Source organism: Bos indicus x Bos taurus, chromosome 7 (genome assembly GCF_003369695.1).
Source record: "Bos indicus x Bos taurus breed Angus x Brahman F1 hybrid chromosome 7, Bos_hybrid_MaternalHap_v2.0, whole genome shotgun sequence".
In the NCBI taxonomy this organism is placed as follows: domain Eukaryota; kingdom Metazoa; phylum Chordata; class Mammalia; order Artiodactyla; family Bovidae; genus Bos; species Bos indicus x Bos taurus.
In genome coordinates this window covers 89,044,888-89,072,504 of record NC_040082.1, presented here as the reverse complement: position 1 = coordinate 89,072,504, position 27,617 = coordinate 89,044,888, and the positions used below count along the sequence as shown (strand labels likewise).

General features: G+C 53.4%; 1 protein-coding gene and 1 long non-coding RNA gene across 9 annotated transcripts; one reads left to right on the top strand and one right to left on the bottom strand.

The window, feature by feature from the left end:
• The first annotated feature begins 157 nt into the window (after nt 1–157).
• SEPT8 (septin 8) lies at nt 158–27,129 on the top strand. 8 transcript variants are annotated; one of them, XM_027547096.1, is made up of 10 exons: nt 158–247; nt 11,974–12,094; nt 13,088–13,283; nt 13,619–13,805; nt 14,859–15,020; nt 15,581–15,677; nt 15,874–16,042; nt 16,226–16,358; nt 16,465–16,655; nt 25,794–27,129. In XM_027547096.1, exons 1-10 carry the CDS (start codon nt 218–220, stop codon nt 25,957–25,959), a joined length of 1,452 nt encoding a protein of 483 aa, XP_027402897.1. In that variant the 5' UTR covers nt 158–217; the 3' UTR covers nt 25,960–27,129. The 8 variants fall into 8 exon arrangements, with proteins under 8 accessions (XP_027402897.1, XP_027402899.1, XP_027402898.1 ...); XM_027547098.1 differs by lacking the exon at nt 158–247 and adding an exon at nt 273–905 and having other exon boundaries at nt 13,625–13,805; XM_027547097.1 differs by lacking the exon at nt 158–247 and adding an exon at nt 273–905 and having other exon boundaries at nt 25,797–27,129.
• On the bottom strand, nt 23,920–26,078 carry LOC113895653. The gene is made up of 2 exons (XR_003511905.1): nt 25,779–26,078; nt 23,920–25,152 (listed from the first exon to the last, which is right to left on the bottom strand). It is a non-coding gene; the product is annotated as an uncharacterized LOC113895653 (long non-coding RNA).
• Nucleotides 27,130–27,617: the final 488 nt, after the last annotated feature.

Below are 27,617 nucleotides of genomic sequence, written 5' to 3'. Positions count from 1 at the left end.
CAGTGCCTAGATTCCATAAAGACATTTTCCCAAACCCTTGGGGGCAGGAAGGGTGACAGTCATTCGCAATCTGATGTCCTGACTGTTGAGCTCGGCTTTTCTACTGCATGAATCCCGAGACTGAAGTGCGCATCCTGAGCATTCGTTGCGCAAGAAGCTGAAGGCTGGTCCCTGGCCCGGGAAGGCCGCCTGGCCGGACGCGCGGGTCCCGCCCTGTATGCCGCCCTGGCTCGGACCGGAGCATCAGGTGGGGCCCAGGGACCCGTCATTCGAGGCTGAGGCTCCTCTCCTGCACCCCACGGGCCACAGGCAGTCCGTCGACATTCTGGCCGGTGGTCCCAGTGCACTGCAGGCTCCGGCTGACCGGTTGGAGGCGGCTTGGTGGGGGAGACCCTTAGGGCGCACGCGGCACCCCAATCTTCTCCGCACAGAACGGACTTCCCAGCGCGCGGAAGCCGGACACTCCCTCCGGGGCTCGGCCCCAGCCTCTCGGGGACACGCGGCAGGCCAGCAGACACCGGTCCCGGCCACCAGGCACTGCCCTCCCGGCCCCCCAACTTGGAGACTACAAGTCCCAGCAATCCCCGTAGCTGGCACCTCCCGCCTCGCAGCGGAGACCCCCGGCCATCCCAGCTGAGGGGCTTGGGCTGCGCTCGTGGCCGGACGGGGCCAAGCGGGGAGGCCGGTCCCGCGGGCGGGGGCGGGGGCGGCTCCGCGGCTTCTCCCGCCGCCGCCGCCAAGGGGAGTTTCCAGGAAGTGGCCATATTGGATCCATTCAGCCGCAGCCGTCCGGGCGGAGCGCGTCCCGCAACCGGCTTGTCCCCGTCGCGGCCCGGGTGCTCGCCCCGGCTCGCCCGCCCGGTGCGGAGCTCGCCATGGCGGCCACTGACCTGGAGCGCTTCTCGGTGAGGGCCCTGCTGGGCCGCGGCGCGCGCGGGAGGCGCGGGGCGCGGGGAGGGGGCCGCCCTGCTGCTGGCCGGGGGCGCGAGCCGGGCTGTCAGCGCCGCGCGGCCGGGCCTTGACGCCGGGCGGGCCGGGGGACCCTGGAGCGGGCTCTTCGCGGCGCTAGTCCCGGGTCCTGGGGCGTCGGGCGCGAGCGCCTTGCCGGAAGGCTGGCGGGGTCGCCCTCCGTGGGCGAAGAAAAGCAGACCCTTTTCGCGAAAAGGAGCAGATAAATACCCGCCTGGTTGTGGCCCGGTGTGACGATAGACTGGGGCCCCAGGGATCAGAGGGAAGATCTAGGATACTCCGGAGCCCCCTCTCCCTGAGTGTTCTTTGCACGGCTGGGGAGATTCCTGGCCGCGCAGGTGCTGCTGGATGGGCACAGTCGGTGACGATGAAGCCCTAGGGATCCTAGGAAGTCCCTCGGATGAGCTCAGGGCAGTTGCAGAGTTGGGTCCTGAAGACCTTGGCCTGCTGCTCCTTCCTGCTGCAACCCCCGCCCCCCACCCAAGCGCCAGGATCCAGGGGCGATTCCAGTGGGTGCCTCAGTGGTCGGGTCTGAGGCAGCCGTTCCCCAGGAACTGGAGCGATTCCACATTCAACCCAGTGGATGTGTGTTTGGGCCCCAGTCCGGGTATGCCTTCTGCAGGGGTATCGTCTCTGGTGGTCCCTGCAGAGGTCTCTCTGGGCTTGAGCCAGCCAATAACCAACTTCCTAAAGGCTATTATAATCTGTCCCCCTACCCCACTCCCCCGGGAAGAGAGGCCTTTTGGGGATTGTATCTGCGTGTCCCCCAATGTCTAAGGCTGGGTTTGGGTGTGTCTGGGAGGTTGAGCTGTGACAGTGAAGGAAACTGTGTCCTCTTGCCAGCATGTGAGGCCCTGGTCGGTGCTAAGGGGGAGGGAGGAGGGCCCAGGGATGTTGTGGGTAGGGGGTAAATGCTAAATATGTGACTGATAAGGTATTGGTTCTGGGGCTAAATAAGGGATTCAGGACTTATGTAATTAATGCTATAAATATTGTCATCTGAATTTGTATATGTAAATTTTCTCTTTAATCTGAAAATACATTTGTTGGTCTATTTTGGAAACATGCGTAACTAAAGCAGGAACTCTTGGTGTCATAATTTTAGACTTGAATGTTTTATGAGGGGGCTGCGAGTCAGTTCAGTAAGTTTAAATACAGGAGGAGCAGATTCAGAGGTTGGGCAAATCAGAGATTCACCCCAGCCCTGCACTCTAAACGAGAATTTATGTACCCCAGGAGGGCTGGGCCTGAATCCCAGCAGACCTGCTGGTTAGCTGGAGACCAGCATACCTGTGTGTTTGCACATCTCTGCCTGCATGCCTGTGTGCATTTTCTGTGCCCAGCTGACCAGAAAGTTATGTCTGGGTCTTGTCTTTCTGTGGCTAGAGGTTGTTTTAACAGTTGGTCTTGCAGGTGGGAGTGGTATGTAGAGTAACTGGAATCAGGCTACCTGACATGAATCCTAGATTACTACTTGTTGGCTGTGTGATTCTGGGCAAATTGTTTAACCCCTCAGTGTTTTCATCTGTATAATGGGATAAAAATACTACCTCCCTCATAAGATTATAGGAAGGATTTAATGAGAGGGTCCAGATGAGGTACTTAGAACAGTGTCTGGCACATGATGAAGACACAGTAAATGATACATGAGACTTAGTACCCATGTGGATGTGAAGACTGGCCCTCTGTGTAAGAAGGTAGCAGAGAATGAATTTGCTCTGTTCCAGGGCACCCTCCCTAGGGGCTCCCACCACTACCCACCCAGAGATTATCCTCAGAGGCTGAGCTGAGGGGTCTAGCTGCAGTGCCAGGCAATGGGCTGGAAAGGCTCTTTCCCTTAGATTCCTGTGTTTGTAAGGATTTCTGGTATTATCACCTTGGTAATAATGACTGAGGCACAGAGAGGGAACCGACTCAAGTAAGGATGTGCAGCCTGAGTTCAGGATGGATACCTTCCACACCCTTCACACTCTGAGCCATCAGCCTCCTGGGAGGACTTGGACATGGTTGAATTTGGGTGGAGACCTTGGGTTGGGTTTGGCCTGAATCTCGGAGTCTGGACTCCATTCTCCTTTCCTATCTTGTCATCCTGGGAAAATGATTTCTTTCTTTCTCCAGCTGTAAAGTGGAACAACCCTACTGATACTCTTCAAAGCGTTTATGAAGATAATTGCAGTCTGTGACATGTTTGGAGATATGTTTAGCTGTCTTACCAGCTGCAGGGTTGAACTGGGTGTTAAGCAGTAGCCATGAAGTTATAATTTGATTGAACTGTGGCAGGTTGACACTGTTCCTCAGGCTAGCTTGGTGGTCAGACCAGCTCAGGAGGGCATGGGAATTGACCCAACCTGGAGCTTAGATGAGCGTATGGAATGATACTTTTTCTTGGGGGTGGGGGAGTCACATTGCATGAAATGTGTGATTTTAGCTCCCTGACCAGAGATCGAACCCACACCCTCTGCATTGGAAGCATAAAGTCCTAACCACTGGACTGCTAAGGAGGTCCCTGGAATGGTACTTTGCAATCAGTATGTGCTGGGTTCCTATTGTCCACAGGCTGAGCGACCTTTACATTTTGACTGGGCCTTGCTCAATCCTAGATCAGCCCTGTGGTTATGATCAAAATCTCCTAGGATGTGCATGTCTGGGACAGCCCTCTGGGGAGTCTGTTGCCTCTTGTCCTCCTTGGGCAGCCAGATTCCTATCCACTCTTCCTCTGCCCGTCCTCCTTACTGGATCCCAGACTCTCTTTCTGCCCCAGGGGCCATCTCCTGTGCCTCTCCTGTCAGAATCTCATGGGACAGGGTTCAAACTCCATGGTGGGGGTGGCCTGAGGAGGGGCTGGAGAAAATGAAGATCTGAGGGAGAGAGGGAAGAAACGTGTGGCATGGCAGCCTGGAGCCTGGCACTCCTCCCAGCCAGTTACTCCCCCTCACCCCCATCTCCACTTTATCCCCAGCACCATCTGTCACTTCTGCTGTCACCCCTGTAATCTTGACACTTTCCCAAGAAGCAGGCTATCCAGGGAATGCCTATTCTGTCCTCAAGGCAAGAGCTGGTGGGAAGGAATGTAGATAGCAACCCCTTACTCAAGTAGGGGTGTCACAGAGGGTGTCTCCCTGTCCTATAAAAATGGCCAGAGACCTCTTTGCTGAGCTGCTTGGAAGGAGAAGTGAGAACCGAGCAAGGGACATCGGTGCATCTCTCAGTGCCTGGTGGCGGGGAGGGGCCATACACGAGCACCACCTGCAGAGCTGAAGCTCCACGCCCTTCCCCAGGAGGCTGGTCCACCCAGCTCTGCCCCCCGCCCCGCCATGGGCATTGTACCATGCTATGGGTGTTCACTTTAGGAAGGTCTGCCCAGGATCCGGATTGGCATGGACCAGAGCAGGGACACTGATGAGAAGGCACTGGTGATCCAAGGGGGCACCTGACAAGGGGTTGACCAGAGTAGCAGCAGAGAGTCTGGTAAGAGGGAGACTGGCCACAGTGCAGGAGAACAAATGGAGGCTGGGAACCCAGGGCCAGATATTTATCAAAAGCTTTGGATGGCACGGAGGGTGCTGGGTGCTTTGTGCCCATCATCTTGATGCCAGCAGCTCGCCTGAGACCTACCCTCAGCCCCCATGGACCCCTTGTGATGACAGAGAGGGTGGAGCCCTCTGAGTTTGGAGCCCAAAGAAGAGCTAGGTGGAGGTATGTATTTGGGGCAATAATCACCACGAAGGTTTCTGTGGCTCTGGTCCAGCTCCCAGAAGGAAGCTGCTGCAGGATGACGGAGCAAAGGGCCTGAGGACCGGCTGGCTTCTGTGTGTCCCCTGCAGCCTCTCCGGTCTTCCTGCCTCTCCGCTGCCAGGTTGATTCTCTCTCAGGATCCCAAGTCCCGGCCCCCAAGGCACAGGCTTTGCCAGACAACTAGGTATGGAGCTCTGCAGGCAGGAGGGAGACACATGTGCCTGGGGAAAGGATGCCTCCCAAGGTCGACATGCCCTTATGACAGAGCTGGGGTGTTCTTTACTGGAGCTGTTGGCATCCTCAGGGCTCACGTGAGGAACTGTGGCTGGGAAGAGGTGGTGGACGACAAAGCACGGGGCGTGTGGGCTGTAACATCCATTGCCCCTGATGGCACTGGGGCAAATCAGACATTCTCCTCCTCAGAACACATGGCTTGCAGATGGTTCTTGGTCCTTCTCTTGGAAGCTGCATTAGAAGGACAGAACCAGGGGAGGAAGTAGTACGAGCCTATTTCAGATCACAGGTGCTGGCTTCTTTCTGAAGGCTCTCCTGGGCTTGGGCCACCTGAGGGCTGTGGTTCGAGAGGGGCTGTGGGCCATGGATCCAGGTCCACTCACCAGATCTGGCTGTGGGGCCTGGGTGCGAGTGTGACACTGCCTGGTGCTGGGGTGAGTGGTGCAAGCAACAGAGAAGTATCGCCGTGCTGCCCTGAGCCCCTGCTGGCTCACGTTGGTGCTCATGTAGCTCTCTGCTGCTTCCCAGCACCGGCATCCTGGGGTAGGAGGGGGGCGTGGTCACCTTTGCCGCCCACATTCTTCTTTCCGAAGTTGCGTGGAACAAAGGCCACCTCCGTACCACGATGTCTAGACCGCTGTGGTCATCCCTGCTGCGGGGAAGTCCCCAAGTCCCAAGTGGGAAAGTACGAACACCTGGGCTTCCAGTACCTTCTGTGGCCCAGAGTGCCTTCCCCATCTGCTCTGTGGTAGGATGGACCATTCCCTCCCATGGGAATGTATCCCGCACAGCACCACAAAGCCTAGGAGCATTTTTGTGTCCTGGGTCTGGGGAGGGCTGGGTGGGCCCAGAGGCTGATAACTGGGCTCTTGGCTTCTGGAAATCTGATTTTGACATGGGAAGTGTGAAACAAACCATCCCAAATTCCTGAGTGGCAGTCCTGGCTGTCTTTGTGCAGCAAGAGGGAGGAAAGTGCCCTCAGTGAAACAGGGAGCAGGGAGACTGAAGTTTTGGGGTCAGGGCACTGCGTGGCTTTGGACTCCTAGGGATAGTTTTGTTTCCAAAGTCCCTTCACTTCTCAGGGTAGGGGAGAGGATGACTGGCCTTGAGAGAGTGACTGGCAGCCTTCTCCTGGGTCCCAGCTGCCACCTTGCCATTCTTACCTCTTCTGCTACTGTGCTGGCACCAAGAAGGCTGATCCTGGCTTGTGTCTTTTTCTCAGGTTTGTAGCCGCCATAGGAGAGAGACATTTTGGTTCTCTGGTGTCCTCTTGAGTGGGGACAGGTATATCCTGCCTCTGTTCTTCCCTCCTGGTCCAGGGTGGCAGCATTCCCCCCGCCCCGTTCCCACCACCCTTACCCCACGCACATCCCTGTGGTTATTTCCCGTAACCTTTGACCTGGGTTTAGAGGCTCGCTGTGGAATCCTGGGACTAGAGCCTAAGCCTTTCCTGGGAAAATTCTTAGGATTCCTCTCAGACTCAAGGACAGTTGCGCCATGACCATGCGTTCTGGCCAGAGGCCTCTGCTCTGGCTATTTAAGGCCCAGGCTGCTGAGAGTGGTGAGATCCAAGGGGAGGGTGGTTTGTGCCAGGAACATGGGTGGAGGAGGTTCCCAATGGCACAGTGACTCCTGGGTCCACTGCATGAGGACTCTATAGGGCCTCCTAGAGCTGACTGGTGGCCTCCTGGGGCCCAAGTGCCCAAGCCTTCTCCTGGGGAGAAGGCTTCCTGCCTGCCTGTGGGGTGCTCAGGGTGGCAGGAACCTGAGGGGAAAGAAGAGTCCGAAGTCTGATGCTCTTGGAGAGAACTCTGTGGAAGGCCTGAGGGGCTGCTCTTTGCCTAGGATTTAGGAGCCAAATGCTTGAACGGCGGAGTGTCACCTCTACTGCTACCCCAACAACTAACTTCACTTGGGAGGTTTGTTCTCAAGGGGCTCTTTTCACCCATAGATTCTCTGACTATGTTGGTTCAGACATCCAGCAGATTTCCATTTCCTTCTGGATAAAAGCCTGTTTCTGTGTGGGCAAGTGCAAGACATGGTTTCCCCCCAAATCCCGCCTCTCTTCTTGGTAAAAGGGGCGGCTTCTTTCGGCTGGCGATTGGGGCTGCTCAGAAGGCTCAGACAGCATTGCCTGGTCAGGAAAAGGACGTCCTATTTATCCACTGGGCTGCGTAACAAAATGCCATCCTCCACTTTGTTCTGGGTGACCGGGCATGGAGGAACGCAGTCAGCCTGAGCAGTTATTATTTTGGTTGTTGTCTTTGATGTGCCAAAGAAATGATGACATAGAAGCCTGGAGCCTGGCTCAGGAGCCAGAAGCTTGTTAGTGATTAGAAGGGGGATAAAGGCCCTGTGGAGTTTCCCATTGTGTGTGTAGAGCTCAGAGCTGCCAACTCTCTATCCTGGAGCTTTGAGTACAGTTGGAGCCCCCTGAACTGGCCCCCTGGGAGCTGGGTGTGTGGAAAGAGTCAGGAGCAGCTAGGTCTGCCTCTCATCAGAGTCCAGGTTAAGTTGGCCAGCCCAAAGGCTCCTCCCACAGAGCAGCCTCCTGTAGGTGTCCTTGCCCCAAGGGTGCACCCTGGGGGTTTTGTCCTTCCAGGTCAGCATCTTGCCAGTCCTGGGGTTGCAGACTATCAGGCCACGGATCAGGTTCAGCCCTCAGACATGTTGACCTGGGCCCTAATGGTTTTCTCCTTTGGCAGTTGTTGCCAACTTTTAAAAACTAGTGCGTTTCACATGAAAATCTGGATTTCTGGATTCTCTTTAAAAATTGGAAGATCTGGCAGCACTAGGTCTACATTCCCACCGTTGGCTGGAGTCGCGGGACCCTAGCCACCATGGACTGAGCCCAGCCTCTGCAGTTCCCCGCTGCTCCTGCCTTTCCCCGAGGGCCCCCATGCTCCTCCAAGTCACCGGGTCTTTCATCCAGCAGAGAGCGGAGTTGTGGCTGGAAGTGTGGCTTGTGCCGTCACACCATCACCCAGAGATTCTGCCTTCGCCCTCCTGAGCAGTGTGATCTTGGGAAAATTACTTCATCTCTTGGTGCTTCAGTTGTCTCTTTCTATACAGTGGGCATAATATACAGCCTACCTCACAGGGCTGATGTGTGGACGAAGTGAGATTAGAGTCATAGCGGATCAGCAGTTGATAACTGTTCCGTGTGGTGGTTGCCATTTTTGTTACTATCCTTCACCCATTTACACCACCTGCCAGGCCGCCACAGCCATTTGAGTCTAGACTAAGACTGGGCCCCTGAGGTCAAGGATCTGGTGTCTTCGTCTTTTCATTGGCTGCCATCCACTGACACCCAGTGGATGTGACCAGTGAGCCTGTGTTTTGTGGCTGAATGAATGAGTTGGGAGCATAGTAAGAGTAGGGGGCAGTATAGCTCAGTGTTCTGGAGCATGGGGTTGGCTGCTCTCAGATCCCTACTCTACCCTGATTAGTTCTTTAGCTTAGGTGCACCTCAGTGTCCTTACCTGTACAATGGGCATAATAATAGTGTCTGCCACACAGGGTGGTTAAGGGCTATATAGGAGACTGTAGGTCACTTGGCTTAGCCCACACAGGTGTCCTTGGTGGGGTGTTGGTGTCATCATTTGATGTTCATTCTTTCCTGTGGTTGTAACACCACTTTTCTTCCCTGTCTTTACTCTCCTTGCTTTCTCTCTGTTCCTCTGTGTTCAGAGTTTCACTTTGGGGACTGTAGCAGTCAGGATATTTTCAGTTGCATGTAATAGATAGCCGCATTCAGCTAGCTTAAGCAGTAGAGGGGAGATGTGGCTGGGGTAGAGGGAAAAACTAGGGTGGGGGATGCTGGCTGTCTCTCCTCTGTGATGTGCTTGGCTCTGTAGTCCTCGGTGAGTGGGCTTCAGTCTTAGGCTAACTCCCCTGATGGTTACAGGATGGTCACGAAGGTTCAGTCAGGGTCGCTTGCCCCTGCCTGTACCCATCGTGGGATCATGCTGATTGGCTCAGGACTAGTAGGACCCAGCCCTGGAGCTGGAACTAGGGGCTTCCCTGACAAATTGCAGGTAACCAGTGGGAGATCTGATGTTCCTTCCTGAGCTGTGGTAGCTGTGTCAGAGGGGCTTTGTAGGCTCCTGGCTCCTCCTGGGCTGAGACCCCATGCAAGTCAGCAGACACACCTGGGCAGGCACCTTGGAGAGAGCGGTGCACCTTGGGTCACATGTTGTTGATGCCAAATGTAGGATCAGGGAAGCTGGCATTAGTGGGAGTCACGCCTCAGTAGAGCTGGGAGGTTACACCAGTCTCTCAAGACCAGAGAAAAACACTCTGTCCCCATGAGGCCATTCTCTGTGTGCGTGTGTGCGTGAGCTCTGGAGATTGGTGCTCCAGGGGTCCCTGAGGCTCCTGAGCAGCATCAATTGCCCCAGGTCTGTGGCCCCTGGATTGACAGCACAGCTTCGGCTACAGCTTGGGGATGGAGACTGCCTTGTGCTCCACACACTTCTCCGGAGAGCCCAGCTGCATGAGGAAGGCAGGCAGGGCTCACTGAACACGGGTAGGCAGGCTTGTGTGAGACCCCCGAGTGCTGCTGTTAGAGTCGGGGAGACTCAGGAGTAGGATAGCGTCTGAATCTTTGCAAGGACTCTAACTGGGGGAGTGCGCGTGCGTGTGGCTTCCAGACACAGCCGACTTGGTGGGTTTTGGCGGTAGACTACAGGATGTTGGATTGCATCCTGATTGTGTCACCCTTGGAAGAAGAGGATGAATAAACACATAGCCTTCTCTGCAAGCACAGCACGCCTTAAATTTTGGAGATTCTCAGTCTCGCCCAAAAAGAAAAAAGCTCTAGACTAACAGCTCTGTCCTCCATTTGATCCTCAAGCTGCCATGAGCAGGTGGGACAGAGACGGAATAATGAAGCTCTGTGTAAGGTGGGCAGATGTGCCCGATGCTGTGGCAGTGAAGCCGTGCCCAGCGATTTATAAATGGTAGTGTTGTCTAGCATGTCGGCCATGGTGGTGGGAGGGTGGGAAGAATGGGAACACTGACCTCCCCCAGCCTGCGGCCCACTTTGAGGAGCTCATGGAAGAGGTGAAAGTCACGATGCATATCAGGACAGCTAATAGTGTGAAGAAATGGGGTCACAGCCAAGTGAAGGGTCTGCAGTAGGAGTACTTAGGGGCCAGGGCAGGGCAGGTGCCAGGGAAAAGGCAGTGAGCTCCAGAGCCCAGGGAGGGGGCCGAGTTTGAAAAGTATATCCAGAGATAACCAGCTGTGCAGGAACCGAGCCTGGGAAAAAGGCCTCAGATGATAAAGGGCCTGGAATGCCCTGCTAGGGAGTTTGGACCTGACCCAGCACATCCTATGCTCCATTTACTGGTTTTGCTGCGGCCTCCAGTGAGAGGAAGCTGCCTTTGGGGCCTCTTTGTTGTTATGTTTGCAGCCCTGGGGGGACCTGACTTGATTGGGAAGGTTGTGACTCAGTTCCCTGGGGATAGGGGACTCCAGCTTTGAGAGCAGAGACTCTGTGGAAAGAGGGTCATTGGAGAGAAGAGCTTAGGGGTAACTGACTTGTGGGCTTCCCCAAGGGGCCATGGAGGTCTAGGCTGCCCGTGTGCACACTTGGGAGTCTGTGATGCAGGGGTACTATGACTGAGCTGGGGAAAGGGCTTGGGGAAGGGCCAGGGGGACTTAGTTAATGAAGAAGAGAGGGTTGGGTTTAAGTGTCGAGGGGCTCTGGTTGGGAGGAAAGAATGGTTGGAGGGTTCAGGCTGAGACAACAGGCTGTGGCTGCAGAGAGACTGAGGGGCCACAGATGCTCCGGAGACCCCTGCGCTGGAGGGCAGGCAGCCGGGGCCCTACTGGCTGGTCCTCAGCCTCCTCTGCCCCCTGGGCCTGCACCCACATAAGGGCTGCCACTGTCCTAATCTGTGCCCCTGGGACTGTCTTCAGCTGGGCCTGTTTCCTCCCCTCTGGAGCTGTGGGCTGGATGGCAGGATAAGACTCAGACCCATCGTCCTGTCCTTGCTCTGTGTGGCTGGCAATCAGGGCAGAAGGGCTAGGGGACAGAGGAGGTGTGTTTCTGCCCTATACAGAGCTGCCTGGGGTCTGCCCTCGACGGGGCCAGTCCCAGGAAGGCTGAGCCTGGGAACCTTCCCTCAGGACAACATTCCACCCCCATTCCCAGGGAAGCAGAGAATCCACACAACTTGGAGCCTGACCTTGACCCTCTGCTTAGGGTCCTGCTGGGTCTTTTTATAGTGCTGTGGGCCAGCTCAGTGACCCTTGCTTGCTCAGGACCTGCTGCCTGCCTCTCTGGGCAGGCCTCCACATTCTCACCCAGAATCCTCTGTCTAAGCAACCAGGACTGGGGCGGGGCTGGGAGGGGGTCATGAGCCAGAGCCTGGGAGTCCCTAGAGAGTACCACTGAGGCCCCCAAGACCAGTCCTGAGACCCAGTGGTGGGTCTGAGTGAGTACTGGCCCCTTTAGCAGGGCTCAGTGTGCATTCCCTGCTTGGGTGCATGAGGAGCAAGGGGTGCCCATGGAGGACTGTGAGCCCACCTGAGGGAGAGCCCTCCAGCAGTGTGAGTGTGAGGGGGTCAAGCCAGACCTGCCCTTGTCTGCATCCTACTTTAGCAGGAGAGGGCCACAGGAACGTGCACACCCTCAAATCTTGGCCTTTTGAAATCTTTAAGATCTAGGGAACATCTGGGGCCTCCTCCCAAGCAGGCAGGCAGGTGAGCCCTTGGGGTAGCAGCCATGGATCTGGGGCCTTCTGCCAGGTGACACCTCGGGCTCAGGCATCCCTTGCCAGCTCAGCAGATGCAGAGCCCCAGGTGAAAGGGCCTTTCCCAGGCAGAGTCATGGGTCCTGAGGCCCATGGGACTCCCTGTGTGGAAACTTGGCCTGGAGTTGGAGTTCCAGTGCCCTCAACGATGTGTCTGGAGATTTGCTGAGAACTGAGACAAGTTTGAGGGGCGTATTGACTCAGGTTTAGCCTCCCCTCTTCTCAACCCCTCTTCCCCAGTGGGCTCACTGCGTCTCTTCTTTTCTCTTTGCAGAATGCAGAGCCGGAGCCCAGGAGCCTCTCCCTGGGTGGTCATGTGGGTTTCGATAGCCTCCCCGACCAGTTGGTCAGCAAGTCGGTCACTCAGGGCTTCAGCTTCAACATCCTCTGTGTGGGTGAGTGTCATGCCTGGCCAGGGGACAGCCTCCACTGAGGATGGACGAAGCCCTCCTGGGAGATGAGATGCCGCTGTCCTGACTGCCTGATGAGCTGCAAGGGGACCTCCCAGGCAGAGTGACACTTTGAGGGGTCAGGATGAGGCTTTGGGGTGTGTCTCTGCCAGGGTCAAGGACAGAGTTGGAGCCAGGGCCTGACTCAGCTTCCATGAAGAATGGACAGGACTAGGTACCTGAGAGTGCTTTGTACACTGAGAGTATCTGTCACAGTGGTCGGGATCCATGTGTTTGCTTTAAGAACATGTATTGTTGTTCATACCATGTGTCAAGGACACTGTGGTAAACCAGACTGTCTATCCATTACGTTGTCATGTAGTGAGAGCTCCAGTACTCATCTAAACAAATACACCCCCCAACAGGGAGGCGCTGGAAGGTTCCATGTGTCTCAGGCCACAAAAAGTTCTGCCAGACCCTCCACAGGTGCTCTGGGAACCCCTTGGAAAGCTGCCTCTCCTGAACCTCCCCACCCCAGTTAAAGCTTCGTGGAGTCGAGGCCACCCATGACGTGGGCTGAGCCACTGGTTCTTGTAGACCTCGGCCCTGCTGGCCCCATGGCCTTCCTGGGCCCAGGAGGAATGGCATGCAGAGCAGGTGACCAGGTCCCATTGAGGCCAGAAGAGGCCAGGGTCCATTGGTGTCTCCCAGCTGCCTGGCTCTGCCTCTTCTCACTCCCAGCAGAAACACCTTACACAACCCACATAGCTACGTCTTATGTCCAGGCCAGCCTTTTGGCTCTTCCTTCCACATGTTATTTCTGAGGCCACTAAGAAGGGATGGTTCTTGGGGTTACGGACAGTAAGGGATGGAGTGGGAGGCCTGCCCCTCTCTTGTATGGAGACCAAGGGTGCCTGAGCCCCTCCTGGCTCAGCTAGGAGCCAGGACAGCCCCAGTTCCAGTCTGTGACACCCCTCTGCCCACTCCCCGCTCCCCTAGGGGAGACTGGCATTGGCAAGTCCACACTGATGAACACGCTCTTCAACACGACCTTTGAGACCGAGGAAGCCAGTCACCATGAGGAGTGTGTGCGCCTGCGGCCCCAGACTTACGATCTCCAGGAGAGCAACGTGCAGCTCAAGCTGACCATCGTGGATGCCGTGGGCTTTGGAGATCAGATCAATAAGGATGAGAGGCAAGAGGCAGGATGGGCGGTGTCTTCCCCGTCCCTCCATGTTGGCCGTGGTTCTAACACTCTGCCCTAGCGCTCCGCACTCCTTGCTGCCCCCAGACAAGTGACCAAGCCCGCACTCCATGAGGTCCATGGGAGGGCTGCCTGGAGAATGTCTAAGGTCCTGAGGACCCCATGGGGGACCAGGAGACGGGGTCAGCCACCTGTACCCAGGCAGGAATCCCCAGGCAGAAGCTGTTTGTTCTCACAGAGAGAAGGCTGGCCGCTTGGCTGGGCTGGGCTCCGGGCCCGGGGCCGTGGCTCCGCTGTCTGCCTCCCTGTGACGGAGCTGTCTGTAGTTACAGGCCCATCGTCGACTATATCGACGCGCAGTTTGAAAACTATCTGCAGGAGGAGCTGAAGATCCGCCGTTCGCTCTTCGACTACCACGACACGAGGATCCATGTCTGCCTCTACTTCATCACGCCCACGGGGCACTCCCTCAAGTCCCTGGATCTGGTGACCATGAAGAAACTGGACAGCAAGGTGTGGCCCCCTTCCGGTGGATCCTGTGGGCGCCCTGTCCACGGAGGCGGGGTGTGGTCGCTGCCTGTGACTGTCCGCTGCATTCCCCGGGGACTGGGGCTGGGGGCTTGCAGAATTGGCTTGGTTCTCTTGCTGTATCTTTTCTTGTGTCTGTCCCTGTGCCTCCAGCCGGCCCCCGTTGATCTGACCTCTTCAGAGCTCTGTCCTTGCCTCTGGCCCTGGGCACCTTCCCTCCAGCTGAGATGATTCTTATTCTCAGCCTGGTGGCTCCTTGCATCCTCCCCGTCCCCCTAGAGTTACTTCCCCACCTCGCCCCTGCCCCTCTGCCCCTCTGACCTCTGCTCCCCAGAGCATGCTGATTCTTTGCTCTTTTTCTCTCTCTCAATTCCTAGTTCCTCTGCTCCCTTCACTTCCCTTGCTCTTCCTTCTGTGACTTTCCCTTGGGGTCCTCCTGAGGCCCGCAGAGAGAGGAGAGTTAAGCCCCAGAATTGGAGTAGGCATGAGGAGTGTGTATTTAAAAGGCAACTTCATGTGAATGACAGGAGCGATGAGGGGTTGTGGAGGGTGTGCAACCCCATGGTCACCTGTCAGCTCTCATGTGACTCTGTTCCCCATTTCAGGAGTTAATTTTCACTGTGAACAATGAGATAACTTTGGCCTGGGAGATACTGAGGTCTTCCTGTGGCTACTGCTAATGGGTCATCTAACTTGTGTAGGGGCACAGCCCCCTGGCTGCCACCCCTGTCAGGCCCCACACTGGCTAAGACCTTCAGAGCACTCTGGGTCAAAGCTGGATATGCCCACAGGACAAATTTGGGGCTGGATGGAGGTTTAGCAGAGCAGGGAGGGGCTGTAAGAAGCACTGCAACCAATTGTCACAACCTGTCAGAATGGTCCCACCTGTCTGGGTTCAGGCTGGGACTCCACTGGGGAGCTTTGGGAGCAGCTCCATCTCTTTGGCTTCCTGCCCCTCTGCCCAGGGGTGTGACCTGAGAAGGGCTATCCACAGTCAGGGAGCAACTCACCCCTGACCCCTCTCCACGGTCCTGGCAGGTGAACATTATTCCCATCATTGCCAAAGCTGACACCATCTCCAAGAGTGAGCTCCACAAGTTCAAGATCAAGATCATGGGTGAGCTGGTCAGCAATGGGGTCCAGATCTACCAGTTTCCCACGGATGATGAGGCTGTTGCCGAGATTAATGCAGTCATGAATGTGAGCACTGGGCAAGGGCCTGAGGGCTCTGGGGTTGGAGGGTTTGGAGCTAGCCCCCGGCCACTGTCTTTTCCCTGGGTTCTAGCCTTAGCTCTCCAGGAAAGATGGCTGGGAACCAGGAGCTGGCCAGTCCTGAATCCTCCGGACAGGGGATGGGAAGAATCGGGTATTGGGCTGGTCCTGGAACTTCCCCAGGTTTAAGTACCCCAAGGTATGAACTCAAGGCAGGGACCTGAAACCTGCAGGATTGAGCAGGCAGGATGCCCGGACTTGGGAACCTAGAAGAGAGGCCCAAAGGTCTTTTCAGGGAGCTTCTACCCCTGGGGAGCCCATGGACTGAAAGAATACCCTATAACAAGAGGAACAGGGTTGTGGGTTCAGCCCACTCCCTTGTTTGGAGGTCCCAGGATAATTCTCTAAAGGAGAGCCCCAAAGTGAGCATCTGGCCCACCTTGTTCGGGTCTGGGCAACCCCTCCCTGGGGCCCAGGGGCAGCGAGGGTGGGTCTGTCCACTAGCCCGTGTCTGCACAGTGCTCACATACACCTGGGCCCCTTTCCAGGCTCACCTGCCCTTTGCCGTGGTGGGCAGCACCGAGGAGGTGAAGGTGGGGAACAAACTGGTGCGAGCGCGGCAGTACCCTTGGGGCGTGGTGCAGGGTGAGTGTGGCGGTGAGAGCACAGCCCTGGTTGGGAGCCTGGACTCAGTCCCCTGTCCTGTGTCCTCCCCATGACCATCTGCTGCCTGTCTTCCCTCTGGGGTCGGCCTCTCACACCCCACCGCTGTCCTGCACCCTGTCCCCTCCGTGCTGGTGGCCGGGTCCCTGTCTGATGCCCACGTGCTCTCCACTTCCAGTGGAGAACGAGAATCACTGCGACTTCGTGAAGCTCCGGGAGATGTTGATCCGGGTGAACATGGAGGACCTCCGCGAGCAGACACACAGTCGGCACTATGAGCTCTACCGGCGCTGCAAACTGGAGGAGATGGGCTTCCAGGACAGTGATGGTGACAGCCAGCCTTTCAGGTGACAGCCTGTCTCCCCAGCCACAACCAGACTTGACTTGTGAGCCAGGTGGGGAAAGAGGCTGCTGGGACAGTAGCATCCTCCCCTGACCCCATGTGTCCACGTGATTCCAGCCCTCTGGCTCTGGCCAGCCCCATCCCACCGTGATCCCCTCTTTGGCCTCTTCTCTCTGGGTCTCCACAGCCTCCAGGAAACATACGAGGCCAAGAGGAAGGAGTTCCTGAGTGAGCTCCAGAGGAAGGAGGAAGAGATGAGGCAGATGTTTGTCAACAAAGTGAAGGAGACAGAGCTGGAGTTGAAGGAGAAGGAGAGAGAGGTGTGTGCTGGGCTCGGGGTGTGTGTGTGTGGCAAGGCCAGGCCAGAGAGGGCCCAGGCTCCTCCGGGGCCCACACAGAGCCGGCCTCCCCACCTTCTGCTCCCAGCTCCACGAGAAGTTCGAGCACCTCAAGCGGCTGCACCAGGAGGAGAAGCGCAAGGTGGAGGAGAAGCGCCGGGAGCTGGAGGAGGAGACCAACGCCTTCAATCGCAGGAAGGCAGCAGTGGAGGCCCTGCAGTCTCAGGCCCTGCACGCCACCTCGCAGCAGCCTCTGAGGAAGGACAAGGACAAGAAGAAGTAGGTGGTGGGCTCCCTGCCCCGCGCTGGCTGGCTCTCTCTCGCTCTTACTCATTCTCGCTGGCTCGCCATTTTGCTGTCTCCTTTCACTTGCTCTCCACCTCATTCTTGCTCACCTTTCTTCTTTCAGTGGTGATCTTCACATCCTCAGGCATCAAGCGTTCATGCCCACTCTTGTGTTTGTGCACAAGTGGCTCCTCTCCCCACTCTTCTACCCCACACCCTGTTTTTTTCTCTATCTCTTTTTCTCTTTCTCCTGCAGACCCCTCAAGAGCTGGGTGGAGAAGGCTGGGCCACACAGGCAGGGAGTGGCCCCTGATAGGGTCCTAGGGTCTCAGGGAAGGTCCTTCAGGCCAGGAGATGGTCAGGGCTTGGGAATGTCAGCCTTTTCAGACAGATTCCAAATGCTCCTGTGGTTTCTGCTTGGACAGCTGTGGTGCCTCCCCCTCAGTCCTGAGACTGTGGACGTGGGGCCCGTTTTGGCAGGTGGGTGGTAACTGAGGGCAGTGGAGACCTCAGCCCAGCCAGCACTGATCCCCGGACACCGTGGTTACGACCTGCTGAAGGAAGGACAGCAGCTCCCTGGAGGGGCTGTGTGAGTCCTACTGAAGAGAGGAGCTGCTCCTCAAGCAGAGGCTGGAGCTGTCCTCCGAGCGTAGCTTTAGAGGAGAGAGAGTGATGGGAGAGGGGAGGAGATGGAGTGATGGGGGAGAGCAGGAGGCTTTTCCCAGCCTCCAGGAGTGCAGTCAACTTTGGCAAGGTGGGGGCCGCTCTAAGCCTCTTCTCCTTGGCATAGCCTGATTCCATGCGCACAGCTGGATCCCAGATGCTCTGGGTAGGGGTGGGGAGTGCCTCCCTTCCCTGCCCCACTTCATTCAGTGTCCCCCAGAGCATCTCTCCATGGGGATCCTGTCTGCCCCGGCTTCTCCCTGCCCCTGGTCTGTGTCTGGTACCTTCTTTCTCTTGCCAGCCTGGAAACTAAGCAGGTATACTCACCTTGGCCCTCATTCTTATTCTCTTGGAATTCCAGTTCCTTCTTGAATGTTTGGGAACGTGTGTGTTCAGGCTGTTCCTTCCTTGGTGGCAGTGGAGCCTTGTGGTTAGGGCCATGCAGTGCGTAGCTGTGGCCCTGGGGTGCTGCCTGTGGCACTGGCCCTCCCCCTGCCCCCAGGATTGCGTTCCCTAATGCTGCACACATGCATGACACATGTACACTGTCTCACTCTTGCCCCATCACATACACAGATCCAGACACATCTCCACTAACACACACAGTCTCCGAGACACACAGGCACAGAGGCACAGACACATCAAAGTTTAAAAAGCTTCTCCCTGGGGAAGACCAGGGGACAGAACCAGGCATTTAGGAACTGGATGCCAGTTCTCATTCCTGAGGCCTGTCTCCTGCTTTGGGACAGACCCTGTAGTCTCTCCCACCCTGCTGACTGGCCCCCCTTCCCTCACCCCCACCCACACCAGCCGTTGGCCCTGCTGCAGCAGATAAGCCCCTGCTGGTCCCCAGCCCCACACTCCTCTCAACTGTGCACATTTCCCTTCTGCTTTGCATTTACTTCCGGCCCTGTCTAGATGTTGGTGAGCTTGGTGAGCACGCAGGCTCTGTGAATTGCAACCCATGTGGATTTTGAGCTGGTAGCTCAGAAATCTGGTTTCTCCTGGGAAGCGGTATGCTATCCATGACCCAGTGCTGGCTCCCAAAGAGACTTTGCCTTGCTCCCTACCAGCTTAGCCCAGGCCATCTTGTTTTCTTATTATTTTTTTTCTTTTTCTTAAAAAAAATAAAGGCAGGCAGAGTCCCCTAGGAAGTAAGCTATGAAGAAGCCACTCAAAAGCAGCTCAAGGACCTGTGGCCAGGTCAAGGTGTTGAGGGCCAGTGGGGGTGGGGTGCAGGCTGGCTGCAGGGGCACCAGGCCAACTCAGGGTGGGGCTCATCACTGATGTCAGATCTCCCTGCTTTTTTTCGTGTGATGTGGGCCTGGAGAACAGGTCTTTTCTGTTTGCTGGACATTCCAGAAAGCTTCAGTCAGTTTGGCCTCTGGGAGAGAGCCCTCTCCTCCCATGCTTGCCTTGCAGAGGCCAGGAGTGGGGTGGGTGGGCTGGCTGGGAGCACCCCTTCCCTTTGCCCTGGTCGGGACGGGTCAGGAGTACATTTGGAGGGGGGATGTTGTTTTGCGATCATTTAGTTGAATGGCTTTGATTGATTGTACTTATTCTTCAAATTTTAATTCATTTTTACAAAATTATTTCCCAATCAGATCTTGACCCCTCAGCCTGGGATGCCATAAGTTGCAGTGAATTCTCTGCTTTGCTCGTCACAAGTGCCAAACTGACTGTCCTTTCCCAGTGTTCATCTTGCTGTCTTTTGCTTCTGTTTGATTTGGTCGTCTGTGTATCTTTTAATGTGTCTGTTTTTGTTCTGTTTGTTTTATTTTTATTTTTCAGTTAACGCACGCACAGACTTACATGTCAAGAGCGGACTTTAGACTTTCATGTGTTAAGTTGCTTGAGTTACACCTTGTGACCCTTCTCCCATATCATGGTGTGAGGACGGACTGGGAGCCGGTACAGACTCCAGTGTTTACAGCCCTGCTTTGTCCCCTACCCCTATGCCCCAGGCTGCCCAGGCCTGGCGGGCCACCCTCTCTATGCAAACTTGTTAAAGCCATGAATGCTGGAATCCAAAACTGATGAGGTTTATTTTTTTCAGAGCCAGTGGCTGGTCTTCCATTTACAGTGTCACTATTCCTTGACGGAGCAGTTTTGTGCCGCTCTAGCAGAGGCCCCAGCCGGCGATGCTCGGCCTAATTGTTCAGCGTCAAGATGGCAACTCATGCAGCGCCCTAGGTGTGGCCACGTGGTGTGGTATACGTGCTGCAGAACTCCGCCCACTCCCCTTCATTTTAATTTTTCTAACCTAGAGCTTAATTTCAATAATAACTTTTAAAGCACTTCTAAATTTTTATTTTGGCACGAGCGTAAAGACAAATAATACCCCCTCCCGTTATTTTCATAAGTAACACAGATGCCCTGGTTTTTAAAGACTAAAAATATCTCTAAACCTTTCTTCTGTATAAAGTCTCCCCATAAAGTATAGGGAGAGGCGGGTAATAAACGTCCTGTAATGACAGTGTTTGGGATTTCTTTACGAATGAAAGTGGATCATGAAAAAGGCCACGTTCAGCGTTGTTACTGTGAATGTAAATGGAACAGCAGCCCGAAGCCGTTATCTCTGTGCTCCACACCCCAGGTGCTACCTGTGAACAGGGACCAGCCCCATGAGTGCGTGTTAAGTGTTTGACTCTTAACTAAGACCGCCAGCACCCCACCCCATGCCCACCCCTGCATATTCCAAATGCAAAGAGTGCTCAGCGGGAACAGGTTTCTCTCTGGGTCGTCCTTTCCTTTTTCCTGGCTGAGTTGTAGGGAAAGGGATAAGGTGCCTGTTGTATGTGAACAATTAAGAAAAAAACTACCAGCAGAGGAGCTTTTTCCCCTTCAGCTGCATTCTTAAAGAGAACCTTCTAAGAAAGTACAGCATTCTTCTGTGTTCCTGTTGGTTGGCAAGCCACTGAGACCATCAGGGTCGAAAGCATGGCCTGATAACATGGGACATAAAAAATAAATAGATGAAAGGAAGGATTCCACTTAATGTTGATGAAGCACTGTGCTGGGCACAGGCTACCCAGAGTCCTGCACAGCTCTGCCCTCAAGGAGCTCACAGTCTAGTGCACTCCCTAGTTGGAAGCCTTAGGAAGCTGTGCTAATACATTGTTGGACTGGCGGTTTGTGTTTTTATGTCCTTCATTTTCTTTCCCATCATCGTTTCCCTCTTCCTGCCTTGGCTTGCTTTACTGATTTCCAAGGCTAGGTTCTGGTTCCCTCTTGACCTTCTCAGATCATGTTCCATTCAGAGAGGGGTGGAGGGTGAGCTGTATGTATCCACTGAGGTATGACCAGGAAAAGGTGGTCTTTTTCGCTTCACCTGGAGCAGAGCAGGTTTTGTTGAGACTCAAAGTGAAAATTCTCCAAAGTTATGCCATGACCACGGGTGAATACAGATTTTTGAAGGGCTCAAACTACTTGAGAAGCCTTCTTAAGAGAACATGAGTATAAAATCAGGTACAGGGCCTTGGAAGAGGCCCTGAGAATTAAGTTTCATTAGCTTTAGAGTAAACCCACTTGTGGTTGAAACTGGTAACTGATGCTTCACTGTGGGTATCTAAAAAGGTAAATCAGCATATCTAAGGCAGATGTGGACTGCAAGTGGCTTAACTCTAGGGTCATTATATGTCTGAAAGTGTATTCAGTTGGATGGAAGTAAGACCTTTACACTAGCCTGGGTCAGCTAGTGTATTTCTGAAGATGAGGCTCAATGACCCAGCAGGCTCAGTTATGTAAGAAATGAGGACTCCTGGCCAATCGGGACTCTTATAGCGGGCAGATCCTGCTGCCCATCCACCCCCATCTGAGTGTGGGCTGCACCCAGGGCATACTTGGGTGGCCAGAATTGTGGCTGGCTACCTGCCTGCAGGCCCCAGGCTTCCAAGAATCTCGGGGGAGACCTGTCCTTGTTACATTTTCTGGGGTCTGGGCTGCCTCGGCAGCACCCTTTGACTTTAGTGAGCCTCACTGCACTTTTCTCTCATGCTGTTTGTGTTTAGAATTTTGTCATTTTTAGCTGAGACCAAATTAATCTTTGGTGCACAAGGTGAGCTTAAAAGCTTACCATTCATTGTTTAACAAGCTACCCGCCTCATGGAATGTGACCCCTGTCTGCAGGATCTGACTTCCCCCTCATTTTCTGTCTCCGTATCATCTGTTGGCATTGTTAGGGCTGTCAGTGGGATCGCTGGCATTTACTATCATGTCTTTCATGAACCAAGTTGATTTTGGGGTAGAATCACCATATAATTTATTGCCCAAGCTGAGACTTTTGAGAGTGAAAGGAGATTTTGTTAATAATGACGCCAAGTCGACAAGCATAAGCCATGATTGTCTCAGGCAAACTGGGAGGTATGGTCACCCCAATTATGGGGAACCTGAGTCTAGGTGGTCTTTGCTTGTGCAGACCAACTCCATATATGTTGTGTATGTCTTTGTGTGGGTTCCCTGTTAAGTGGGGCTCCTGTTACTGGATAAGAGGCCCGAGGGAAGTGTGGCTTGCTAGTCTGTTACGTTAACATGCTTCTCTAAAACTGCTTCACTTGTTAATTCATTTATTCCTTCATTCATTGACTGTTTTTGTTCCTTTCCATCCACTTTGTACTCATTTTTTTCATTAAATTTTGCATTTATTTTGAGTTTTTGTGGTGTCTTTTTTGGGCAGTGGCTTTTCTGATTTAATGTTTCCTCTATTAATCTGCTACAGCTGTGGTAAAATACAGCTTGTTTTTTCCATGAACTTTGTGGGGTTGATCAGCTTCTATAGGAGTTACGTTTTAATAGTGAATCCTGCCACGGGCATCTGTGAACGGCTCTTGAATGAGTGTGGGATGGAGGCAAGATAGGAAAGAGAAGTTGCAGCCTGTGGTCAAAGGATCTTTATCAGGCAAGACACGAGAGAAGGCAGACCCTGCCCTTGAAAAGTTTACATCCTTGTGGAGGAGGCTTGACATAGGACAACTAACATTTGAGTTCTTACTGTGTGCTAGTCATTGTTCTAAAGTGCATTACATGTATTAATTCCGCTAATCTTCACAATAATCCTATGATTAGGTACCATTCTCTCCTTTTTATAGGCAAGGCACGAGAGGTACCCAAGGTCACACAGCTCATAACTGGAGGAATTGAGGTTTAAATATTGCTATCCTGTACCCTTATTCCTGTTCAGTTTGACAGTGTAGGTTGGTGGACCTAAGAAGGTTTTGCTGAGGTGGGATGTTGTAGGAAGTAGGCAAATATTTGTTGAGGAAGGGATGGCAATCTCCAGGGCCCATTTGTGGAGGAGCTTTCTCTGTTGGACACTAGGCTAATCTCCTGGGAGACCAAAATGAGGAGATGGAGGACTAGGCCCAGCAGGGAGACTGGCATGCTGGCCTCCCCAGGGAAGGTACAGCACAACTCTGCCCCTGGGCAGGCAGGTGCAGGGAGGCAGTCTTCACCAAGCTCTGAAGGACCAAGACTTTCCAGGAAGCCAGGGGAAATAGGGCCACCTTGGTGGAAGGAACTTGGCTCACCCAAATGAGGTAATATTTGGACAAGTTTAAGATGTGTCTGTGCTACTCATCTACTGTGTTCTTCTCTTAGCCCATCTGCCTCTGAGCCCTGTCCCATCTCTGTTTTCAGCAGTCACAGCCCAATCTCTGCCCTATGTAAATGGTGACAAATGGAAGGTGGATCACATCCTTATTTCTCCCACCACAGTGAACCCCAGTCTCTAATCTGAAGTGGGAGAGAAATTCCTAACTGCAGGGAAAAAATGTTAGAGGAGAGTAAGATAGAACTTAGGGCTCCAAGGCAAGCTTGAACAACATAAAAACTTAAAAACCGCTCACAAGTGGTACTTTGGCAATATGAAAGTTTGCTTCCCCAGAAAAGGGAATACTATTTACAGAAAGATGAAGCAACAAGGCTGTCCCTTACCCCCATATTGTGGCTCACAGGTTTACCTTCTTCTTTTCCCAAGAGATGGAGAGTTGGTTTAGCTCTGGGGAATGAAACTTACATCTAGAGCTAGGTTCGGGGGGTGGGGTCCAGGTAATTCCTGTTTTCTGAAGTCAAAAATAGCCTGAGTTGGCGTGGGCCCTCAGGCTTAGCCTCTGTTCCACCAATGACAGTGCTGCTCACAGTGGAAGGAAGGAGGCAGAGGAAGCTGAGGCCACGAGCAGCAGGCTGCCCCCCAGCACGTTCATTTGTGCTGGGCTGCTGCTGCTACTGCTAAGTCGCTTCAGTCGTGTCCCACTCTGTGCGACCCCATCGACGGCAGCCCATGAGGCTGCCCCGTCCCTGGGATTCTCCAGGCAAGAACACTGGAGTGGGTTGCCATTTCTTTCTCCAATGCATGAAAGTGAAAGTGAAGTCGCTCAGTCATGTCCGACTCTTAGCGACCCCATGGACTGCGGCCCACCAGGCTCCTCCATCCATGGGATTTTCCAGGCAAGAGTGCTGGAGTGGGGTGCCATTGCCTTCTCCATGTGCTGGGCTAGGGGACAGTTACTGATAGGGTTTGAGCGACTGCATTTCACGTGTGTTTGACTCTATCAAATCTCAATGCACGGTATCTAATACATGTAAAATAAGACACAGAAAGGATTGAAAGGAAGTGTATTTCAACAAAAGCTCCAACAAGCAAATTTGTCTTAACAAAAGGCAGAGATTTGTGCTGACTACAGGACAGACACTAATACGGTATAGCTAGTATTGCACCTAGCAGCAGATCACCTTCCCCGCGGCTTCGCACATTTACAGAAAACTGTTCACTGTGGAAGGACTTCACAGATGACCTCTAAATGTGTGGCTCAGTCATTTGCATCCGCAGCACTACCTCCACAGTCCCAGCTGGCATCACTGTCAGCTGGACTCCACTGCCTAGAGAATGGCTCCATAGTGTCACTGCTTCCCAGGGGCAGCTGGCTCCTCCCTCACGGCCATGCTAGTGGTCCCTCCCTCCTCCCTGCAGTAGTGGGAGCTCAGCCTCAGGACCCGCTCATCTCAACCAAAACTTGGGGAGTGCGGCTTCCCAACACAAGGATCACCTCGAAGTGTCATTTTCTAAACACAAAAATTCCTCTAGTTAAGCCTGTAAACTAAGAGTAACCAAGCAGAAATATGCCTAAAGCTTGATTTGGTTACTGTATATGAAATAAAGCACTTTATGAATCGAGTTCTTACAAAGAAAAGACTTAGATGCTGGGCGAGTCAGGGTAAATCCCGTTTGTGCAAAGGCGGGCAGAGTACTTGGGACTTGAAGCCTGCACATGCTCTTGGTACAGGCCTGGGAAGCTGGAAAGATGCGGCCAGTTCTGGCAGGTGGAGCAGCAGAAACTTGTCTGTCAGCACCAGCCTGGCCCTTCTGCCCTGAGCAAGGCCTGCCTCTGACCTCATCGTCCAGCTGTCTTATAGGCTGCTACAGCCCTTGATGAGGAAGAAAAAGCAAGCTGCACTATGAGCATTTATTCCCTCCCCCTGGTTTCGGGCCCAGGGTTGTGAGAGAGGCAGGAGTCTGAGTTTGATTTATCAGACTACCTTTCCCTTTAGGGACCCTGACCTGTCTTTTTGCCCCCTTGTTTTTTCCTGAAGAATCAGGAGTGTTTTCTCAGTTGCTGTTTCAAGGCCTTCTTGCTTTCTTGTTACAGGACCCATAAAGCCTAGAATATAGAGGAGTCCAAGTCCAGATTTGGCATTATGCTGTAAAGGGTTCTGGGGTAGGGCACAGACGGTGGCAGGTGAGCCAGAAAGTGGCTGTTCAGGAGGATGACTAAAGGCTTGCCAGTTGCTCCTTTACAAGTTCTTTGCAGCGGTTCCACTGCCTAATACCAACCTGTAATTAAAACGGAGCGGTCATCCTTGAGGCAGAACCATTTTACATTCTAAACAATGAGTAACTGAGTGCCAGAATGTCAGCATGGAGCAATTCCAGGAAGTTCCAATCACCCAACTTGAGAACATTAACCCCACCGTCTCAGGGACACCCATCTTCAACCTCAGTAAAAACTGTCATTTTTCTAACTGCATTCCATCTTATGCTGTCCATCCTGAGTGATTCTGACCTCCCCATACCTACCTCATAGTACCCTGGTGCCTGGTGCCATATCAAGGGTAAAGGGTCTGAAATTTACACTCCCCAGTGTTAAGCTCAGCGTTGTTTTCTCCTGAGCTCAACATGTCCCCACATCCTCTTGACTACCAGGGCTGCCACTGAGATACAGCTTCACTCAGTGTCAGAGAAGCCCATTGTGGTGAAGGGAACCTAATACTCAAGTCCAGAGGATTTGCCATGTGTGGAAAGCCTAGCCCTTAGGAAGACTCTTCAGAGTCATCACAGCCAGAGTATCTCCTGGAGCCCACAAGGGCCGAGAAGGGGCCACAGGTACTCTTTTGGGGGCAGAGTGCATCAGCTGAAGGGGCAAAACTGAGAGCCTGGTGTGGGGCAAAGTTGATGTCTACCTGTGCTTTCTTTAGCAGATCAGATATAGGAGTACAGCAGTCGGGCATGAGCCTCTCCAGCTCTAAGGTGATGATGACCAAGGCCAGTGTGGAGCCCTTGAACTGCAGCAGCTGGTGGCCCGCCATACAGTGCTGCAGCTGCCTGGTCAGGGACGCGACGTGGAGGGAAGGATTCCTCTGAGGCATCAGCTCCTTCACGTGGGGCCAGCCCAGGACCACCAGGGCGTGGAACTGGAGACCGTGGTTTTTATGTTAGAACAGAAAACCCCATACTTTTCATAGATCAAAGACCAAAAGTGCAAAAAACAATTTAAATTTTCATCAGGGAACATTAAATATTGCCCAACCCTTTTCGTTCCCATCCATGGCCCCAGAAGGGGATTGAGGCTTAATACCCACTGTGCGGCCAAGCTAAGCTTCAACCCTGGTGAGAAAAAGACAGTCTGCTTTGTGACATGGTCATTAAGAGCCTAAAGTACCCACTTGACAGTGTTTCAGTTCTGAAAAACAGAAGCATACAGTTCAAGATTAAGGTAGCAGAGAAGTTACTTGTACGTGCTCGACATGAGAAGAAATGCTGCCGCTTGGCCACAGTGGTCAGTTTTTATAATGGTACAGCCCTTCGTGATTTAATCGTCACACTTCATAACAGACCAAAACCCCATGACATTTCCATATTACATAATTTTGCCTTACTAACAGAATCCTATCTTTAAGGATGACCATCATTCTCTAACTAAAACAAATACAAACTAACATGACATTTTTAAGTGCCAGATCAATATGGTCTAAAGCCTCAGTAAGGACTGTGTGTAGGTGAATAAAAGACAGCTAAGTGAATGTGTGTAAAGTGCAGCAAAAGCAGACAGATTTTTATGTACAGTATTCATAGAATGGAAAGTTAAATATTTTTGCAGTGTGTATTTAAAAGAGAAGCTCACCATAATAGTGCCGTCTAAATATCTTTGTAAAGTTAATGTCCTTTAGAAGCGGGAGTCTGGCGGAACCGTGTTGGATGTAAGATAATATTTCACTTTGCCGTTATGTCGTGAGCCTTGTGGGTCACGTCACTGTGCTGCATGTGTAAGGACGTGTGCTTTGCCGTCCTATATTGTGAACAGCTGTTCCAAAGGCACAATGAGTCCAGGGTAGGCTCTGGAAGTTCCTCGTACTTACTATGGACAGAAAGTCCAGCGGTGTCCCGATGTAGAGGTCCCAGTGCAGTTTGTCCAAAATAGCCAGCTCCATCCTGAGGAGCTCATTCGGGGAATAGCCAGAGCCATAATGCTTTATGAAGTCTTTTATGCGTGGAATTAACTGTAAAAAGAAAATAAAAGAGGCCAAAGCCCTACACTCTGTCACAGTAGCTTTTGTTTTCTTATCGCTGGGGACTGGGCATCCGTGACCCTAGTAGAACTGTCTTCCAGTGACCCACCACAGAAAACGCTTCTGAAAGAAAAACCAAACCAGATCTTGGCTATCTGTCAAGTCCCCAGGTAGTCGTGACAGTGCGTAGTAAATGTCACATGGTCATCTGCTGCCAGCAAGTCTTGATCCCCAACTGCACTGCAACGCCTACCCAAAGGTGCTTTGGAGGCTGGGACTGTGCCGTCTCCTACATTCACCTGTAGGAACTCACTCAAAGCTTTCCAGCTGTGGACTCTACCCATTCCTGGTCCTGATCACTACCATGATTGTTAGTCATAGAGAGAAGTAGGCCTTTGAGCTTCCTGGTCTGCGTCAGACAGACTCACTGATAAAACCTCCCAGAACCAGGTAACACCATAGCTGCAAACACATTCCTTTCAGCCTCTATTGAAGGCTATGACTTTTCCCCAG

What these genes read in the sequence shown, in the direction of transcription:
- SEPT8 (XM_027547096.1), top strand. Translation starts at nt 218, where the DNA reads ATGCCGCCCTGGCTCGGACCGGAGCATCAG. An exon ending in CAGATCAATAAGGATGAGAG is followed by an intron (nt 13,284 to 13,618) that starts GCAAGAGGCAGG and finishes AGCTGTCTGTAG; the next exon opens with TTACAGGCCCATCGTCGACT. An exon ending in TGAAGGAGAAGGAGAGAGAG is followed by an intron (nt 16,359 to 16,464) that starts GTGTGTGCTGGG and finishes TTCTGCTCCCAG; the next exon opens with CTCCACGAGAAGTTCGAGCA.